Genomic DNA, 22,020 nt, shown 5'->3' with positions numbered 1-22,020 from the left:
TTCATTGGACCGCGCCTTTTACTGGCATAAGCAGCCACTACTAACAGTCATGGTTGCCCAACTTCCCATCATGCATTTGGGCAGAGCAAGAGACGATCTTTTTCGTAACACGCTTAATTGAACACAATACAGAACATATTGTATACCATTTGGAGCCACTACTGACAGTCATGCCCAACTTCCCATCATGCAGTTGGGCGGAGTAGGAGACGTTCTTTTTCTTAGCACGCCTAATTGAACACAACACAGAACAATGTATACCATTTGCAGCCACCACTGACAGTCATGGTTGCGCAACTTCCCATCATGCATTCGAGCGGAGCAGGAGACGTTCTTTTTCTTAACACGCCTAATTGAACACAACGCAGAACATACTGTATACCATTTGCAGCCACGATGACAGTCATGGTTGCCCAACTTCCCATCATGCATTTGGGCCGAACATTTAAGTCGCTACAGTATCATTTAGTGAAAGCACAAGAAAAATAATATTCCCATACCGCAAAAAAATAATGCTCACAAAAAGAAAAACACTCAATGCTGCAAAGAGAACCGGCATTCCAAATCAAATAGCTATGCAAAATACACATAAATGTTAATAATGTCAATGCTACAGTATCTTTTGGATTTATTGTTATAATAAACAAATACAATACTTATGTACAGTATGTTGAATGTCTATGTCCGTCTTGTGTCTTATCTTTCCATTCCATCAATAATTTACAGAAAAATATGGCATATTTTAGGGATGGTTTGAAATGCAATTAATTACAATTAATTAATTTTTAAGCTGTGTTTAACTCGATTAAAAATTGTAATCGTTTGACAGCCCTACTTCTTATAAATAATAACAATAATAATATTAACAATAGCAATAATAACTAGTCTCTAGAAATGGCGATGGTAGCTTTGCTGTGATGGTTGGTATTTAGGGTCACTTCCTGTTGATTTTGAGGCATCTCGGACTTCCTGTAGATATCGGGTCACTTTGTGTTGATTTATAGGCATTCCAAGGTCACTTTCTATTGATTTTGAGGCATCTCGGACTTTCTGGAGATATAATTGGTTACTTCCTGTTGATTTGAGGGCATTTCAGGTTCACTTCATGTTCATAATGGGCCACTTCCTATTGATTTTGAGGCCTTCCAGGGTCACTTTCTGTTGATTCTGAGTCCTTCCTGTTACAAGCCGCCATCTGCGGTTTTGATTTAGTTCTTTCACATCCTGTTTTTATTTTGGTGGGTTGCTTTGTGTTCACTTTAGTCAGCTTTGTCTTTCCTCACCTGAGTGCCTACACCTGTTTGCCATTAGCCCTAGTTCTTACATACTCCTGTTGTTTGTTCTACTTTGCCAGTGCGTTTTTAGTGTTTGGAAATCAGTAGGTCCATTATGTCACCAAGTTTTTGCCTTTGCCTGTTTTGTGCTGAACTTTGAATTCTGTTTTCATATTTCCTTTTTGAATTAAACATTTATTGGACAGTGCAATTCTCTCATCTCGTGCATTCGAGTTCAGCTGTGTATGCCCCTTTGTGACACTACCAGGGTCACTTCTTGTTTATTTTGAGGCATCTCGGACTTCCTGTAGATATTGGTTCACCTCCTGTTGATTTGGGGGCATTTCGGGTTCACTTCCTGTTCAGTCATTTCCGGGTCACTTCCTTTTGATTTTGAGGCATTTCAGGGTCACTTCCTGTAGATATTGAGTCACTTCCTGTTCATATTGGGCCACTTCCTGTTGATTTTCAGGTATACCAGGGTCACTCCCTGTCCATTTTGAGGCATTCCAGAGTCACTTCCTGTTGATTTTGAGGCACATCGGACTTCCAGTAGATATCGCGTCACATCCTGTTGATTTCGGGGCATTTCGGGTTCACTTCCTGTCCATATTGGGTCACTTCCTAATGATTTTGAGGCATTTAGGGATAACTTCCCATTGATATTGAGTTACTTGGGCTTTTGTGGTATTGAAATATATGGAGAATAGGCCCACTGGAAATCAATAGGGAAATTTGGGACGTTAGAAATGAAATGGTTATGTTGTTGACAAATTTTGGCCGAACCGTACATTTTTAGAAAAAACTTTATGGAACTTCTGTGCCCTCAGGATGGATAAATGATGTGATTTGGACAAAAAAAATTCAGAAAAGTAGCATTTTGAGATTTCACTTTTTTGGGCAAACAGTCATTTTCGGGGTATCAAACGAAAAAGAGCCCACGTAGCATGAGAATTCCAGGCATTTTGGTGTATAAACGGTGTATATCATATTGTTACAGCATATTGTTAAATCAACATATTGCGAGATAATCGTTATTGTGAGCCTTGTATCTGAAATTGTATCGTGAGGTACCCAGAGGTTTCCACCCCAATTGGCTTTTAGCCCTCCCAGTTCAAACGGCTCAGACATTTATTACCGTCATTGGCATTGAAACATGATCATTCCCTGGCAGGCCGGCAGTGATCATTCAGTTTATATGACCAGAGAGTAAACTAAGGGCAGCAAAGTGGATGTTTTGATAAATCAGAGTTGTCGGCAAAGATTATGACCTCACAAAGTTCACGACTCCCGGGTTCGCTCGGCTATATTTAACTCTGCGGCCTGCCACTAAATGGTCTCCCCTCTTTTAAGACCAGATTACAGCGTAAAAAAAAAAAAAAAACACAAAAACTGCAGGCCGGCTCCTCAAATACTAAAATACACACGCCTCGTTCCACGCGGCAGTAAACTAGGAGATGGTTAGCACATGACAAAACAAGCAAGGGTACGCTCGTATAAAAAGAGACACGCATTCTTCCTTGGCAGAAACACACAGAAAAAGTGCCGACGGCGCTTTAAGACCACAAGACCGCGTTGTACATCTGGATGAAATCTGGGAAAATCTGAAAGGTTCAATAGAAAGCACGGCCGCGTGAAAATGAAACAAAAGGTGTAGCAAAAAAAGAAATCTGTCATGTGACATTTTTCTCCAAGTTTTAACGCGACTGTTAGAAGCAACACGCCTTGCAGGATTCCCGTTAAATCCCAAACAAAATTGCTGAGTTGACGGAAGTGAAGTCCAAATGAGGACGGGAGTCCGTGAAGTGCTGGAGCTGAAATGCCGCTCTGTTATTTGAGTAATGCAGCGTCGCCGTGGCTCCAAAACATACGCTAAGTGCAGGAGAATGTCGAGCATCAGCAGAACTCTCACCAGCGGCAACTCAATTGTATATAAACCGTATTTTCTGGAGTATAAGTCGCACTTTTTTCATAGTTTGGCCGGGCCCGCAACTTTTATATCGTTAGCCTCATAGCATAACTGCAAAAAATCAGATTTCACTTGTTTTGGAAAACAGAAATTCATATTGTTTTGGTTTCTAGAAAGATTTGTGATTGGCCAAGGATATAACCAGAAAGGAATGATTATGTAAAATTGAGAGGAGCATAAAGTTAGGCAGAGATCACAGTTCAGCCCCAAAAAATGACTTGGGCAGTTTTGCCACAAGGCTAATGTTTTTTCCCCCCCACTCTGACAGTCGAGAGATTGCTATGTTTTGTTGTTTAGGCTATAGTTATCCGTAGATATAGATATAGAATAGATGCCTATTAACATGTGGTTCTCCATTTTATCATTATTACTTTAGCATATGTTTGTTCTTGATTTCTGATAAGTTTAAATAAATTGCACCTCCCGCCCAAAAATACGATTTATATTCCAGTGCGACCCCCCCCCCCACACACACACACACCCACTGCTGGCCAAAAGTATTGGCACCCCTGCAGTTCTGCCAGATAATGCTCAATTTCTCCCAGAAAATGATTGCAATTACAAATGCTTTGGTAAGAATAGCTTCATTTATTTTGCTTACAATAAAAATAAATTAAAAAAACACAAGAGAATGGAAAAAATTAAATCATTATCATTTTACTAGGGCTGTCAAAATTATCGCGTTAACGGGCGGTAATTAATTTTTTTAATTAATCACGTTAAAATATTTGACGCAATTAACGCACATGCCCCGCTCAGACAGATTTAAATGACAGTACAGTGAAATGCCCACTTGTTAATTGTGTTTTGTGGAGTTTTGCTGCCCTCTGCTGGCACTTGGGTGTGACTGATTTTATAGGCTTCAGCACCCATGAGCATTGTGTAAGCAATTATTGACATCAACAATGGCGTGCTACTAGTTTATTTTTTGATTGAAAAATTTACAAATTTTATTAAAACGAAAACATTAAGAGGGGTTTTAATATAACATTTCTATAACTTGTACTAACATTTATCTTTTAAGAACTACACGTCTTTCTATCCATGGATCGCTTTAACAGAATGTTAATAATGTTAATGCCATCTTGTTGATTTATTGTTATAATAAACAAATACAGTCATTATGTACCACATGTTGAATATATATATCCATCTTGTGTCTTATCTTTCCATTCCAACAATAATTTACAGAAAAATATGGCATATTTTATAGATGGGTTGAATTGTGATTAATTGCGATTAATTACAATGAATTAATTTTTAAGCTGTAATTAACTTGATTAAAAATTTTAATCGTTTGACAGCCCTACATTTTACACAAAACTCCAAAAATGGGCCGGACAAAAGTATTGGTAACCTCAGCCTAATACTTGGTAGCACAACCTTTAGACAAAATAACTGCAAACAACCGCTTCCGGTATTCATCAATGAGTTTCTTACAATGTTCTGCTGGAATTTTAGACCATTCTTCTTTGACCAACTGCTCCAGGTCTCTGAGATTTAAAGGGCGCCATCTCCAAACTGCCGTTTTCAGATCTCTCCACAGTTGTTCTACGGGATTCAGGTCTGGACTCATTGCTGGTCACTTTAGAAGTCTCCAGTGCCTTCTGTCAAACCATTTTCTAGTGCTTTTTGAACCGTGTTTTGTGTCATTGTCCTGCTGGAAGACCCATGACCTCTGAGGGAGATCCAGCTTTCTCACACTGGGCCCTATATAATGCTGTAAAATTTGTTGGTGGTCTTCAGACTTCATAATGCCATCCACACGGTCAAGTAGTCCAGTGCCAGAGGTAGCAAAGCAACTCCAAAACATCAGGGAACCTCCACCATGTTTGACTGTGGGGACCGTGTTTTGTTTTCTTTGAAGGCCTCGTTTTTTTCCTGTAAACTCTATGTTGATGCCTTTTCCAAAAAAGCTACTTTTGTCTCATCAGACCAGCAAACATTCTTCCAAAATTTGGGGGGCTTTCTCAGGTAGGTTTTGGCAAACTCCAGCCTGGCTATTTTACGTCTCTGGGTCAGAAGTGGGGTCTTCCTAGGTGTCCTACCACAGAGTCCCTTTTCATTCAGACTTCGAAGGATAGCACGGGTCGACACTGTTGGACCCTCGGACTGCAGGAAAGCTTGAACTTGTTTGGATGTTAGTCAAGGTTCTTTATCCACCATCCACACAACTTTTCGTTGTCCACCAATTTTTCAATTTTTCTTTTCCATCCACATCTAGGCAGGTTAGCCAGTGCCATGGGATTTACACTTATTGATGACACTGCGGACGGTAGACACAGGAACAATCATGTCTTTGGAGATGGACTTGCAGCCTTGAGATTGGCCATGCTTCCTCACAATTTTGCTTCTCAAGTCCTCAGACAGTTCTTTGGTCTTCTTTCTTTTCTCCATGCTCAATGTGGTACACATAAGGACACAAGACCGAGGTTGAGTCAACTTTAATCCATTTTAACTGGCTGCAAGTGTGATTTAGTTATTGCCACCACCTCTTATGTGCCACAGGTAATCAACAAGTGCTGTTAATTACACAAATTAGAGAAGCATCACATGATTTTTCAAAGCGTGCCAATACAGTATTTATGTCCGGCCCATTTTTGGAGTTTTGTGTAAAATGATAATGATTTAAATGTTTTTTTTCCATTCTCTTTTGTGTTTTTCATGGTAAGCAAAATAAATAAAGATATTACTATCAAAGCATTTGTAATTGCAATCATTTTCTGGGAGAAATTAAGCATTGTCTGACAGAATTGTAGGGGTGCCAATACGTTTGGCCAGCAGTATATATATAAATTTTGGGATGACTACTTGAGTATTATTATTTAGAACTAATGCTACTCTTACTTGAGTAAAATTTTTGGCTACTCTACACACCTCTGGTAAAGCAATACAGAAAGGAATAATCCGATTGACTACAATACTGTACGCATCACGCATGTAAACGGGTTAGTCTGAATTGAACTTAACACAAATGTTCGCTTCATGTAAATGTAGCCACTGTGAAATTAGGTTCAGAATGAATCTGAAGTAAAGAGTCATTAAAGTTTGGATCAGTGCTTCCTATCAAAAATGTCTGCAAGGGTGCTTTAACAGGTGCAGGAGAACATGTTGCCCGCTGGTTTTCCTCGCTCTATTCACATTTTAGCCTTCTTCACTGAATCCGCCATCTCAGGAGATTGATGAAACAACAACATCTTTTCAGGTCTAGTTAAAGCCAACTTTAATTGCTTTTTTCCCCCCTCTCTCTCTTAATGATCCGATCGGGCCTCAAACATTCGGGGTGGCAGAGGTGGCTAGGAGGCCGCAAAAGAAGATGAAGGGGGAAAAGAGAAAATACTACACTGTCGCCTTGATCCCCACAGGATTTATTTGTGTACATAACTCTTTTCTCTCCCTCCCCTTCACTCGTTCTCTCTTTCTTACTCTCGCCCGCACACAAACACCCACGGGCTGCGAGGCGACACACTGCATACAAATCAGCGTTGGCAGAAGCATGTCATTATTGCGCCCAGCGTAGCCTTCCTGTGACGCACACTTAAAAGATATGACCTACAGTATAGAAAGTCCATTTGTCCAATACTTGTTAAAGAGACAAACCAAGCTTTGAACACATCTGCTCCATTTCACACCTTAAAACTTGTAAAACTAACAAGTCACATGATACCAGTGAGAAGAAAATGGCTAATTGGGCCTATTTTGGACATTTGAAGTCAGAAGTAATTCAAGTATTGGTCGGTGATTCTTATCAAAAATACTACTAGCTCTACTACTCTACAACTACTACTTTTGCAAGTAGAGTTAAAAGAGTATAAGGGTCTCAAACTAGTGGTTCGGAGGCTAAATGAGGCCCACGGGAAAATATTTTGTGCCCCCCTGATTTGACATCAAAGTATTGTATTATTTTTAAATAAAACCCTTGGGGTCACTTCCTGTTGATTTCAGGGCATTTCGAGGTCACTTCCTGTTGGTATCGGTTCACTTCCTGTTGATTAAGGGTGTTTTGGGTTCACTTCCTGTTGATTTTGAGGCATTTGGGGTTAACTTTCTCTTCGTTCGTATCAATTGGGTTGGAAATCAGTCGGCATGAATGGACGTTTTGTGCCACTGATATGAATGGCGTGTGTGGCCATTGGAAATTATTAAGAAATTTTGCCCATTAGAAATGAATAGGTATGTTTTACAGTTTTAGCAAAAACCGAATAGAACTTTTGTGCCCTTTAGCGTCCTGAACTTTTTTGATGTACAAATGATTTGATTTGGACAAAAATTGTAGGACAAGTACCAGTGTTCGGCCATTCCTTACTACGCGGCGAAACGTCCTACACAATGCTCAGCGCACTTGCGCATGCATCCACACGCATGCGCACATCGGTTAGAAGCGGCGAGTACTCACTATTTTTTAGGGCTGTCCCAAACGACTAATTTTCTCCCGATTAGTCAGCCGACTATTTTTACGATTAGTCGACTAATCTAATAATTAAAAAAAATATTTTTTGTTTTTGTTTACTAATTTAGCAATGAAATTTTTGTTGACGCTTATCAATTCACAAAAAACATATTGGAACACTTAAATGATTTACTAAAGTACAAATAAACACGTAAATAACAATAATAAATCACAAATAAACAATGACTTCAAATGCTGATAGAATTAACTAGTGTAGCATCCCGATTGAAAAGATGGTCTCTTAAACTGATGGTTTACAACTTTTATTCCATCCTTGATGTAATCATACTGTAAGAGCTACGGTGCACACAAATAAAACAACACAGTTAGAAATTAACGAAAACTTTTCACCTTTTTCCTTTTAAACCTTATTTATATATCAATGAATTGCCTATATGAATTGCCTTTACCTTAATTTATTACCTTATCATTGACAATCTCTTCCTTGAGTGCTATCACTGTATATACTGTATATATTTATGACCTTTTAACGTTATATAATTTTCTATACCATAAAATAAACCATAATGTTGAGATAATTATCGGGGTTTGATTTATTAAATGTTTGCTTGATTGGTTGATTGAATATTTGCTTATGCTCATATATACCATAAATAATACATATTGCCATATTTTTCTTACGTATATAACCAGTAAATGATTGTTGCTTGCTATACCAGATTGTAGTATAATGCTTAAGTGTTACAAAGTGTAGAAGAGGGTCGGGGTGGCTTCATGGCCGCGTCGTTGCGTAACTAGACCTTCCAGGCATCCTCAGCACCTGGGGTTTGGACTTTCGCCTAGCCCTTCGAGGACGATTTTCCATCCGAGGACATCTTCCAGGGCCACAGCGGTGCATAGCTGGAAGTGTTTGGACTATTTTGCTGATTGTTTAACGTTGCATAACTAAAAGTGTCCGCATTATTTTGACGGTTTATATATTATTTTGACTGTTTATATGATTGTTTTGATTGTTTACATAAGCTCTTGCTCCACACACGTGTATCACTTAATTCCACCTACATGCACACACATATCCAATAAAAAACCACATGGGTGTCGCCAGCTTGCTTTTCCCTTCCCCTTTAGGACGGCATCCATCTTGTTTAGGGAAAACCCCTAAATAAAATACCAAGGAGGTTTTTTGTCCTTTAGATCAATCTTGGTGGCTCACGAGTCACATGTTTGACCTCCTTGGCCAAGAAAACTGAGTGTCTTCTCTCCTTATTTTTGGGTAATTTTACAATGTCAACCTAAGGATCTATTTTTGAACTTTACACATAACATGAAATAAACCTTCAGTTAGCAATACTAATAGCACTTATAGGCCCATTGTCAATGAAACATTATTATTTAGTAAAGCGACAGCACCCTCTGGTGTACAAAAAATGAAATTTTTTAAATTTTTTTTACAAACGGTGACGGCGCTTGAGGTGTTTATTCACGGCCGACGTGCAGCCAAGCTTGGCAGTGAAGAGACAGCACACAAGAGTGTACCCTCCTTTATTTCTTTGAAATATGTCAATGTTTTGGACACTCTGGTGCGCTTTTTAGCTTTGTGCCGCTTTCCCCGCTTGCATACAGAGCATCCGACATTCTGAACTTTCCGCGCATAAATTTTTTTTTTAACCCTTCATTAACCGTCGACGGATTTACGTCATCGATGACGTCGACTATGTCGACTAGTCTGGACAGCTCTACTATTTTTATTTTTATTTAGTTATTTAGAACCTTTTCACTGCCTCAAAGATACATTTTGCATGTGTTACCCTCTCATACTTTTAACCATTGTGTTTTTTTGTGTTAGTTTAAGTCGTTCTTATTTGATATAACTACATTTAAGTATTTTCTGCAGGCATTTTTTGGTACGTTATTCCTGTATGCATCTAAACAAAACAGGTTTAGAGTCCACAGTAGTACTTTGGGTGTCAAATTCGACTAATGTAGACGTTTCGCCGATGTAGCAGATTTTGGCAGAACACCGGTAACGTTTTGAAATTTCACTTTTTCTTTTTTTTAAATTAAGAAAAAACAGAATAACATAGATGGTAGCGTTTGCATTAAATTCAAAACTAGCATCAATTAAAACAAAAACAGCAAAAAAAAAAACATACATTCACCAAAAAAAAAAGTGTCCTGTATACTTAAGCTGTCTTCTGGCCTAACACAACTCAAGCTAATGATAATTTTGGGTAGTTTTAGTCAACAAGCCAAGGCAAATTTGCAACATTAGTCCCTGTTTTCAAGGAATCATTGATGCAACCCAGGAACTCCTGAAATATTGAGTTTGACATCCGTGTATTAGACATTAATGGCTGTGTGTCGAGTTATACGAATAGACGTTAAATTTGTGCAAACAGAACTCATTTAAGAATATCTGCATTCAGTTTATAATTGTTGTAATGGCACAAGTTTTACTCATTTTATGTGTGCAAAGAAATGTTAACCATTTTCATTTCTGATTTTTGGGCTTTAAATCAGGGGCGGAGCTTAGGGAGGTGCTGGGGCACCCGAGCCTTTAGGGGACCCAGTTTGTGGCCGTAAAAGGGGCGTGATTGGGCAAGGGGAGGGTCAGACAGAAGAGTATGATGATGTGCGAAGCTGTAATATAGTGTTTAACTGTTAAAATATAGATCCCCAATCCCAGAGGCCCGGTTTGCGGGCGTAAATAGGGCGTGGTTGGGTGAAGGAAGGGTCAAACAGAGAGGTAAGATGAATGTTGAAGTTGAAATATAGTCTTTAAGTTTTAAAATATCTGTGATAGACCCCAACACCACCTTGCTTGACTGGTTGATGCCTTCAGAACATTTTTCATTAGCACTGCCCCCGCCCCAAATGTCGGGCAATCGTTTTGAAGGGGGCCGCGAATGTGCGGCCCGCAAATAATCATCCCCGAGGAACCCCATCCACCGAACGTTCACCTCGTGCGGGGCTCGTTTATATTTATCGCACCTGGACCCTGTTCACATTTGTTCTGGCACTGAATTAAAACATTGTAGTTCGGTCAAAAATAGCAGAGAATATTCATTCTTAAAACATTTTCATCACTGTTACTTCAATTGAGCGCAAGATGCCGAAGCTAAACACTAAGCTCAGCGAAAATGTCCATTTGCACAACACATGAGCAATATTGAGGGTAACACAATTAAGGGGAATGAGATGGGTCACATTGATTGGCAACAAAATTAAAATATTTTGTTTTGTATAAATTAGCAGATACCAAAAAAATAATTCAATGTGTGCTATCTTAGTTGTGATTTTCCTACCTTTTTGCTGTCGTTGGATAGTTTTTCTTTTGTTTTCACTAGTATAAACATAAATATTCAGTATAACACGTACTGTGGAAAACTGGATATATTTTTGCAAAATACTTCTGGATTATTTTGTTGCTTGGAGCCCTTTCGCTTGCCATTAACAGTTACACGTAGACATCAAATCTATTTCAACTAGAAAGGTTGGCATTAGGTGATCACGTTTCGCTGCCATTGACAGGGATAGTGAAATCCAATAGTCCAGTTTGACTGGGACAGTCCGATCTCTGCCAGCCCAACAGTCAAATTGGCTATCGCCACCAATGGCATCCAATGAATGAATACTTAAAAAATTAATCAATACGTTTTTAAACCCTATCTTTTTTTTTTTTTTTTTTTTTTTACCTCATTCCTATCCTCTTAAAATGACGTGATCGGGCCCATTTCCAAACACTTGATCAGATCAGGGAAATCCCTTGTTCTTTTTCACAAAAAGCTGAGGCTAATCAAGGAGGAGCGATGAGATTCAGATATTTCAAAAGGCGGGACTTAAATAGACCGTAACATCACGTCTTCATCACGGTGCTACGTTTTAGCTCACAAAAAACTCTCCAACTGACTGTGATCAAGTCTGTCGGAACTCCTATCTGAACTCTGTCAACTTTTCTGCATCTTTCAAATCACTCACCATGCTGATCGTCCAGTTCGGGCTCCATGGTCAACTCACACATCCATGTTCAAAAGGGTCAAAAGTGCTGCCAATGCAACTTTTCCGTATTTTTTTTTTTTGTGTCCGCGGACTGAGCTGCCGCTCTGATTCAACTCGCATCAGTGTGAGAGAAAATCAGCGAGGGAGGAGGCAAAGATGTGGTTTCCCAGTGTAAGGGGGTGGAGAGAGAGAGAGACAGAGAGAGAGAGAGAGAGACAGAGAGACAGAGAGAGAGAGGGAGGCTTGTGGTTGCAGAGGAGTTTTTTTGGCTCGCTGGTTGAAACTCTGATGCCGATCAGCACATTTTTTTCCCTCAGCGGGGAAATTTAGCCGCCGGGAAAACCAAGGGAAAGTGTGTCATTTTTGGCCATTTGCTGGAATACAGTAAACAGGGTGGCCTGTTGAGAAAAATATCGTTTCAACATTCTCGGAAGAATGAATACTAGATATAAGCAAAGTGTACAACACATTTTCCCCACGTGTGTTTCGGAGATTTTGTTATAATTAGAGGTCGACCGATTGGGATTTTCAAAAGTCCCCTCAAAAAAATATTTAAAAAAAATTCTAAAGCAGGTGTTGTCATATGATACATGATATATATTTTTTAATGCGCGTAGATTGTGAAAGGCAACTGAAACCCTCATTACATAAATGTATATGGCGGAAAACAGACAAGACTGAAAAAGCAGTTTCTGCTCATGCACTCCTCTTTAAAAGAAACTGCTGTATTTTAAGCCAAAACAACTGTTGTGTTTGATAGAACAATATGTCTATATGCTCCCATAGCAGATTCATGGCGCATGAAGCCCCCAAACTATTTTTGATTGATCCGTTTTACCCTGAAAACCCCCGTTTACAGACGTCGCACAACCGCTTTTGTTTCAACCCAGCCATAAAACGAAGGTAATTAATTACATTTATCATTCAAAATGTCTGTCGTTTTTAGCTGAGAATCATTAATTGATGTTTCATATTTCATAAAAAAAAAAAAAAAAAAAAAAAACGACTTTAAAAAATTATTCACTCACATATTTTAAACTTTTAAACAAATTATGTCACAATGAAAAATGTGGCGTCACAGACATCTATCTCATAGCTATCGCTTAATTGTATATTTTTTGTTACTTTCGCATTTTCTCCGATATGTTAGATGATAAATATTCAATCCAAACAAAAAACATTTGAAAAAAATGTTTAAAAGGTTAAATATATGACTAGATATTGGCTGATGTTGGCCGATCGAGAAAAAAAAAAAGACCATGTATTTTCCCGATATAGACCCTACTCACATGACGTCACAACCACGCCCCCGCACCATATTGTCCATCAACTCGTCATGTTGACGCATTACTGCTACGTAAATTCCTCCTATTATGGCGTGTTTTTCTGCTTGTTAACATTAATAATCAAAATGGTGAAGGCGTGTGTGGCGGTCGGTTGCAATAACAGAAGATAGACGGAGAGACTTGAAGTTCTACCGTATTCCGAGAGACCCGGAGAGAAGAGCGAGATGGACTGCTGCAATTCGACGAGAAAACTGGGCTCCAAACGATTACCACAGATTATGTAGTAGTCATTTTATATCTGGTAAGATGCATTTAATATATATTTAGAGGGTTTTGGGCTGACAACCACAATTAAGATCATTGCTAGGCTAATCGCCGACAACAAACACTCAGACGTTGTGAATGAACTACCTGAAAATATATAATTATATGGGGATAATAAGACAGTTGTCATACAATTAATTTACAATTTCACTATTGAGGTCAAAACCCAAAAAATAAATTCAACTAGGGACAATCTGGAGTAGTGCTATCGCACTTCATATTTTTTACATATTATATATGTATGTAGTGAGAGTGCTATCGCTAAACCATATAAACATTAAAAGCCGTAACTCACCTTCCCGAGCACAAGATAGATTCCTGCCGAATTTTCGTGGACCTGTTTCACCCAACCAGCAACGAAGTACTTATAAGCCTCCAAGCTCTTAAAGTTTTTCAAACTTTCGTGAGAATAGGCTGATTTTGTGTGGACAAGATAGTTGTAAATATCAGGGTAGCAGATGTCAGGCAGAGACGGCGAAGACAGCGGGTCGAAAAACATCGATTTAGGCATCAAATATGGATCTGGCAAATGGATAAACTGAAGCTTTTCCACATAACGCCTTTTATGCAACGCATCCAATGAGTTTACAGCGTCAGATAACACCGGGGTTTCCATGAATTGCTCTATAAATTGCACGACTAATTGAAACCATTGAGAAGAGGGCTTAAAAATGACGGACAATATGGCGGCCGGATACAGCGACACGTCATTTTGTGACGTAGGTGAGTAGGGTCTATATGGGCCAGTCTAGAAAAATGACCATATATCAGTTAGTTAATAAATTGGTCAACCTTCATAAGAAAGCTCATCACCTAAGTAGTGAAAATATAACAGTTATCCTATTACTTCTATATGGGCGAATATCGGTCCAAAAAAATAATGCACATATCAGCCCGATATATCGGCTGGTTGATATATCAGACAAACTTTACCAACTAATTTTTGCGAACAATTCCAAATTGATGTCATTTTTTTGGCACAATACTTTCAGACATTTGCTGGAAAGCGAACAAATATGTCCGGAAAGCCTACTAGATCAGCCCAAGTTGATTAATTATTAAATTAGTGTCTCATGAATGTGACCGCAGGGTTAAATTAAATACATTTGAATTAAATAAATTGATTGGGAAAAAAATGTATTAAACTAAGCAAAAAAACTGAAGTGCTTCCAAATCACATTCACTCTCACATATTAATGCCAAATTGTTTACTGTTAAGTTAGGAAGAGACAAGATAGGAGCGCACGTGCATAATTTATTCCAGCACGCTTTTTTTGTATCCCACTGCTTTTTTCTCCAGACATTGTGCCAGACAAGGAGAAGATGCTGCCTTTTCTGCATTTAGGCCAACACACAAAAGCTTCTGTCGCAATTTAGCTGCAGCAAGATTGAAAATAGGCTGTTAAAGCATATTCATAAATTCTTGTGCTCTATTGTGTACTTCTATTCAAGGAAATGTGACATGTGCATATTTGTGATGGAGGTATTTAGGCTCGCATGTGAGCAATGCAGGCAGAAGGACATGTAAAGATTTTCCTGACTTATTTGGCCTTGATTAGCACACACTTGTGTGTATTGATATGCTTGATGAATGTTTTAAATCCTAAATGCTATTGCAGAAGAACTGCTTACTATTTTTTTTTTTTTTTAATAATACAGTATGTCTCCCTCTACTGGTCAACATACGTATGTACACCAACAACTTTCATTGCCCATTTCATTGAGATTTTGCTGCTAATGCTTTCCATTTTCCCCATACTGCTCTCATTCATATTCCAGATTTTCAAGCCGATATTCAGGAGCACAAAGATGGAATTTTTGTCTATCTTCCAAAAGCAACACAAAAGCATGAATATTGATGCGTACCAGTTTGCACCTCGTCAACTGATTTCAACATGATTTGAAGCATCTACAGCAGTTAAGCTCAATGGTGGATGGGTGTAAATCAGGGGTGTCCAAACTTTTTGCAAAGGGGGCCAGATTTGGTGCGGTAAAAATTGGGGGGCCGACCTTGGCTAACGTCCTTTATGTCAAACAATATATTTAAGCAAATTTTAGCAAGCAATTCTGTGTGTCACGTTTGCTTTATTTATTTTTTTAAATTAATAATTTCAACAATCTCGCAACTAACCTTTTTGGCGTTCTCTTTCGACTCTCGGGCTCAGCAAAACAGACAGCGGAGTGGACCAATCAGCGACTGGCAGACGTGACGTTAGCAAAACGACGAGGGCAGGACGAGGGACGTGCACGCGGAAGTAAACATACGAGGAGAGCGGAGTTTATTCAACATGGCTAGCGCGAGACAGACTGTTGTCAATTGCCACGTTTACATGGAGCCAAATATTCCAATTACAATCGGAATATTTGTTCAAACCGAATAAATGTGTTCCATATAAACACCTCATTCGGAATGAACAGGCCCAAACCGAATGGAATTTCATTCCGATTCACAGGGGTGGAATATTCCTTTTCCCAAACCGATTAGAAGTAAAATTATATCACGTAAACAGGGAAGCGGAAGGTTTCTGGTTGCGTTCTTTCTGCACATGCTCCGTACTGACGTGGTGACGTCACTTTGTGACGTAAGTAACGTCACTTGCAACATGGCTTCCAAGCACAGCGCACCTAATTGGAGTCCGGCGGAAAGATTGTATTTAATTCAAACTTTAAAAGAATTGAATATAATTGCTCGCATAGACGGGCGTAAAACGAGGAACAGTGAACTATTTAAAAAAGTTCACGAGAGGTTACACGAAGCCGGAATAGACCGGAGCGTTGACCAGATTAGAAACCGGTGGAAAACCGGCTACTACAAGGCAAAAGAGCAAAACAGCACAAGCGGATACGACCCCATAAACACAACAAGTGGGTTAAAGTTAAAACAGCAGCACTCCGACGATCGATCTCCATGTTTTGCAACGTGACGCTTTGTTTTGATTAATCTGCGCATGTCAGACGGCAGTTGTCAAACGTCCTTTCGGAATAAAGGCAGTCACATGTAAACGCTGGATCGGAATAGATGAAGTGACACGTAAACAGCTGATCTGAAATTTCCATTCGGAATGATTTGAATCGGTATGAATAAAAGTCAGCATGTAAACGTGGCTAATGACTCGTGTCGATGTGTTTTTGGTAATTTAAAACTCATTTTACCGTGGATTGGAACATATTCTTGGCTCTCCTGTTCACCATCTGTGTTGTTGTGGAGACGACTTTCGACGCGCAAGAGTGACATTGCTCGTTAAGAACACGTCACGCAAATAAACGAATCTGATTTGTCGATTGATTTTGTACCTGCTCGAAAGGCCATTAATGGGCTGGGTCCCAGACTTTTCTCTCAGTGTTTGAAAAATACAGGGGGAACAGTCTGGCTGTGCCAGGCTGAGACACCCCTGCACTAGATGAAGCTGCACTAAAGGGAAAGCCATGCCCTAATTAACCATTATTGAGCCATATATAAGGCAAATCAATCAATAAGGCACACTTTTGAGAAAATTGAAGGCCTTCAGGTGCATCTTATAGTGCGGAAAATACAGTAATGTTAGTACAACTTGTGTTGTAATACATTTAAAAAAGATGAACAAGAAAGACATCAATGATAATAAGTGTGACCAATGTGTATTTTGCTCTGGGAATTTGTGTTTGTTTTGTCTCCTCACGTAGTTTAACTCTTCAGATGCCAATGGCGGGAATAGACGTCTGATCCATTTTAACTGGAAAGGGCTGGAAGCAATCGGTCGATCCAGCTGAAATGGTCCGGACATTTATTGCAATCAATAGGGGATTTTAATATCAATTTCTCTCTTTTACGAAACTACCACAACACATACTCTGTGACCAGGGCTGGCAGTGAATGAGCTAAGCTAATGATATCTTTTGAATAGATGCCCACTGTAATGTCCACCATCCCTGAAATAGTTAATAATAAATAGGGCTGTCATACGATTAAATTTTTTAATCGAGTTAATCACAGCTTAAAAATTAATTAATTGTAATTAATTGGAATTCAAACCATCTCTAAAATATGCCATATTTTTCTGTAAATTATTGTTGGAATGGAAAGACACAAGACGGATAAATACATTCATCATAGTGTACATAAGTACTGTATTTGTTTATTAAAAACAATAAATCCACAAGATGGCATTAACATTATTAACATTCTTTCTGTTAAAGGGATCCACAGATAGAAAGACTACCGTAGTAGTTTTTAAGAGATAAATGTTAGTACAATTTATAGTAATTCTATATTAAAACCCCTCTTAATGTTTTCGTTTTAGTAAAATCTGTAAAATTTTCAATCAAAAAATAAACTAGTAGCTCGTCATTGTTGACATCGACGAGCGGTGACGTCAAATGGGCTCCCTGCCGTTCTTCCACAGTGTCTTAACTACAGTAAGGTGGTGATTGAAATACACCACAAGGAGTCAATGGCAAGTTTTAAATGCCTTAGAAATCAAGCCAATGAGTGTGTTTTGTCTCTCAACAGACACCGTAGTTCCCTGTTTACTGGGTCCATCCATTCCATTGTACTTCTCGATCATTTGAGTGCTAGCTTCACAACGTATGAGACCTCTGATAGTTTGTATATTGTGACTAAAAATTGCCATCCAGTGTACTTGTTGAGCTAAACAAAATGTTTGAATAGAGTTTACCAAAGTCTAAGTTTTATGCGTATTTCGCATAGCTATTTTGATTGGGAATGCCACCTGAAGTGCTTTTCTTTTTGTTAACATTATTTTTTTCTGAGGGATAGGAATATCATTTTTGTTGTGCTTTCACTAAATGATACTTATGTTTGTTGTGAAGGAGTTGCCGAAGCTTATGCTAAAAAACAGAACGGTCCAATGAACGCCTGTGTCCACTCGCCTTTCTCTGCCTCTTAGCTCTCAATGTGCAAAAAACGGCGTAATTGTAATCTGTTTGAGGCCATACATGAGCGGGTCATTCCGCGCATGCGTTAAATGCGTCAAATATTTTAACGTGATTAATTTTTAAAAATTAATTACCGCCCGTTAACAGGATAAATTTGACAGCAGTAATAATAAAGTATGCAAGTGTTTTTGTATCTTTTCAGTTACAAATAGTTTGGACATCTATTACCGTCAAACCCTTCTGACGGAAAAACAAACAAACCGTTCTGGAAGTCCTCATTTCTTCAACCTAAATACCAGCAATGAGGGTTTTAATCTCTTACATAACTAAGCGTGTTGAATATTTAAGACCATGCATATTAAATGATTGAAGAGTTAAGCTCACCGCTATCACTGGACGGTTGGCTGCGCAGATCGCCGAAGTGCGTCTCGGCCGGCACGCTGATGGTGCGCCGCAGAAGACGAGCCCCGCCCGAGGCGCATCTTCTGCTATCCTGCAGAAACATCTGGAGGAGAAAAAAAAATCAATTAATTTATCTCGTTGTTGGATTTTAATTCCTGTGCAATCTTGAGGGGAAAAACAGTTTAGAATCATATTATGCAATATGACATGATTTCCGTGGGGCTTTTATTAACAGTTCCGTGAAGTTGGCCCCCATCAAACGCAAATTTACAAAAAAAAACAAAAAACGATGTCAACCGTTTTGCTGTACAGCGTTTTGTTTGTGCTGCTATCGTTTTTAAGATATATCGGTCAATCTGAAGTCAACCAGCCTACCATTTTATCAAAAAATGGTGTCAATCATTTATGCTTCGTTCGTGCTGGTCTGTGCTGTAAACTTTCATCTGAGCTGCTGTATTTTTTGAGATATTAATTTCAAGTGATGACGTCCTGCAGCCCTCCATTCACTGCAAAATGGACCCGAAGGGGTGCCATTCGTTTGTGCTACGTTTGCACTAGTTCTTGTTGTGGTAAGTAGTAACGTCTCATCAACAAAGCAATACAATTGGCTTTATTTACTCACCTCTGACTGAGGCACACTGGATCTATCAACACAAAAGACAATCTAACTTTCGACAATTCGTAATACAGTATTATTGACTCAGCAACCCAACGTGAGTGTAGAAGTGAACTCTCTCTCTCTCTCTCTTGCTCTAATCACTGGCACACGCGCAGCCTCACATTACACACAAAGACCCAAACGAGACTGCTCATCGTTGCCGGCAAATCAAATTCGTTGGCAACTAATTTATTGATCGATTTTAATCGATTAGTTGTTGGAGCCTTACTTTGCCGAAAACAGCAAATAGACAAGATTTTCAGCTTCTCTATCTGGAGGATATGTTCCATAAATCCATAAATCTGCAAAAATCACTTTATGCCAAAAGACGGCGCCGACACAATACTTTTAACACTAGAAAACCCAGCAAAGGCCGAATCGGCCTTTCCCCAAGACAAATACTCCTAATATTCCCATATATGAATGGCTCTTGTCCGTCGGACAACGACTTGCCAATTCAAAAGCACTTGGGTCATTTTGGCCACTTCTGGGTTTTTCCAGCGTAGAGGCCAAATCGGCCATTGCTTGGGACTATTAGGAGTACAAGAATTCTCTGGGACTTTTTTAAACGACACCATGTATATACCTGTTCTCCAAAATATCTAAGCTCTCGCTTACCTGCTCTCCATTCACAAGTGTGTCGCGACCTTCCCGAACCACGCCTCGTCGAATTTTCAACACGCTCCGCTCGTCGAAGGATCGGCCTCGGGTCAACCAGTGCCGCGACGGGCATCGGACATCTGCGGAGAGAAAGGCAGGGACATAAGATACGCTTACACCGCTGGTTGATTCCGACTTTTTTGCCAGTATGCGACACGTATCCAACATTGCCTCCACGAAGAGGTCCCCCATCAGACGAAAATGTATTTTAAAATAAAAATGTATAAAATAAACAATAAATAAAACACATTTAAGTGATTGATTTATGCATAACATGCACAAAAAAATAATATATCGATTCTTGGCGGGAGCATATCAATAAACTTTTGGGCTATAAAGTATCGCGATATATCACCTTTTCGATATGTTGTCACACCTAGTACTGTAGCTACAGTATCAATTATTTAAATAATCTATTTATTAGTTCGAACCATTGCGTAATCCGATTCTGAATACAAACATTTAATGCGTTGCAGAACAAATTTTAGGAGATGTGAAACAAAATAAACAAGTGTTTATGATTGCAAAATCATTTGACATGAAAAGATTGCACTTGCAAAAGAGCATAAATACGAACATAAAATACCTGAGTGTTTCTTCTAGCTGTGCAGATTGGCATTTTCATTTCACAAAAGCAATAAATGCGCTCAAAACAAAATTGAAATTCAGGAGCTTAGCCTCAAACGGTATTAAAAAATAACCAAAGGAGAATTTAAGTACCACAAAATAATAATTGGCTAACTTGCATAGCAAAAGTCCGCTAGCTTAAATGCTATAAAATGCTTACTTTTTTTGTTTACAATACTCTTAACAAATCGTTCACACATACAGTATATTCCCACAAAAAAAACCTGCTAAATATGAATCTAAAATAAATTACGAATGCATAAACGATCATTTTAGCTAAAACAAAAACTTACATATGTTGCTCTTAACAGCTGGATTCAGCCATGATTAATGGGTAATGTGATGTCATACTCACTGTAGCCACTAGAGGGCAGTGTATACACCCAAATCAATAAAACTAAATGCAATACTTTCAAAACAAAGCATTATAACGCCAGTCTAACAAAACGAATCATCAAAACACCTGAATTTGACTTGTTTTTTTTTTTTTTTTTTAAATCAAATTACTTGATTTAAACGATCAATCGTTGCCGCACTAATCACACTCCTACAAAAAAATACTCGTAAAAAATAAAGATACTGTGGGGTACAATAAGGTACTGTTTACGCGACTGACAAAAAAAAAAAAAAAACAACTCCGGTGTCGTAAAGTCGAAATAACGTAAGTTGAGTACGTCGTAACTCGGTGACTACCTGTATTGACTTGAATTTATTTTAAGTTATTTTAAGCCACATTTTTTCATGCAATATGAATCAAGAATTAACATAAAATCCAAACTGGGCATCAAGCCACACAAGGTTTCCCCGAGAGATCGTTTCATTGACAAGCTAGCGGGCGAATCTGACTCCAATCGCTTTGCTTTGTCATGTATCGGGCCTTCGAATGTATGTTCCTGTTGTCGCCAATCTGCAATTCAATGACGGTAGCCATGCAAGGAGAGATATGCCAGGCTATTCATCTGCCTTGTATGTGTGAGTGTTACGGTCACGCCTGAGCGGGGTCCATGCTACGCTGTGTGGGAAAGATAAGCACTATTCCTATCAGATAGCCTCGCTGTGCGGTCGCATGAATATGTTTGAGGGTCCGTGTGTGGATTTTTCTTCTCCCTGGATGGTTGGTTTGTCTGAGGGCGTCTGAGCAGCAGTTTTGCTCAGATGCGGATCCTTAGGAGTGTTTCTCATGTTCTATTTAGATGTCAGGCTTTCTCCCTCAATGAATAGCTGAAATTGAATAAGCATCTGTGGTTGGTTGGTAGTTGGTTAGCTAGTTACTGTAGTTTATCTTTAATTGAATGATTTCAGTTAGGAGTCTTGTAACTTCCAGACTGATCTTGGTGTCAAGACCAGGTGTTGTGAGACCACATTTTGAGGGCCTCGAATACCAAAAGTCTTGGTTTTAGTCTTGGACTACCGACTCAGGATGTGATTTTTAGGAAACATACTTGGTAAATAATTTCCAAACACAATATTTTTTTCGGTTACTAAAATTCTCTCACCCCTGAAACTGACTGCAACCCAACCTAAAAAATTATAAC

At 38.9% G+C, this 22,020-nt stretch overlaps 1 protein-coding gene across 5 annotated transcripts in view; it reads right to left on the bottom strand.

The window, feature by feature from the left end:
* LOC130905857 (disabled homolog 2-interacting protein-like) overlaps positions 1 to 22,020 on the bottom strand; it is a 198,875-nt gene that overhangs the window by 173,857 nt on the left and 2,998 nt on the right. For 3 of the 5 annotated variants that reach the window (XM_057819595.1, XM_057819597.1, XM_057819596.1), the window contains exons 2-3: positions 19,817 to 19,938; positions 18,523 to 18,643 (exon numbers count right to left, since the gene is read on the bottom strand). In XM_057819595.1, the coding sequence (XP_057675578.1) occupies positions 18,523 to 18,643; positions 19,817 to 19,938 (243 nt within the window). Of the gene's footprint in view, positions 1 to 11,632; positions 11,786 to 18,522; positions 18,644 to 19,816; positions 19,939 to 20,778; positions 20,831 to 22,020 lie in introns of those variants that run through there. The other 2 variants (XM_057819599.1, XM_057819601.1) reach the window with 2 other exon arrangements.

This window comes from Corythoichthys intestinalis, chromosome 17 (assembly GCF_030265065.1).
Source record: "Corythoichthys intestinalis isolate RoL2023-P3 chromosome 17, ASM3026506v1, whole genome shotgun sequence".
NCBI lineage: Eukaryota > Metazoa > Chordata > Actinopteri > Syngnathiformes > Syngnathidae > Corythoichthys > Corythoichthys intestinalis.
This window is presented reverse-complemented; position numbering and strand designations above follow the sequence as displayed.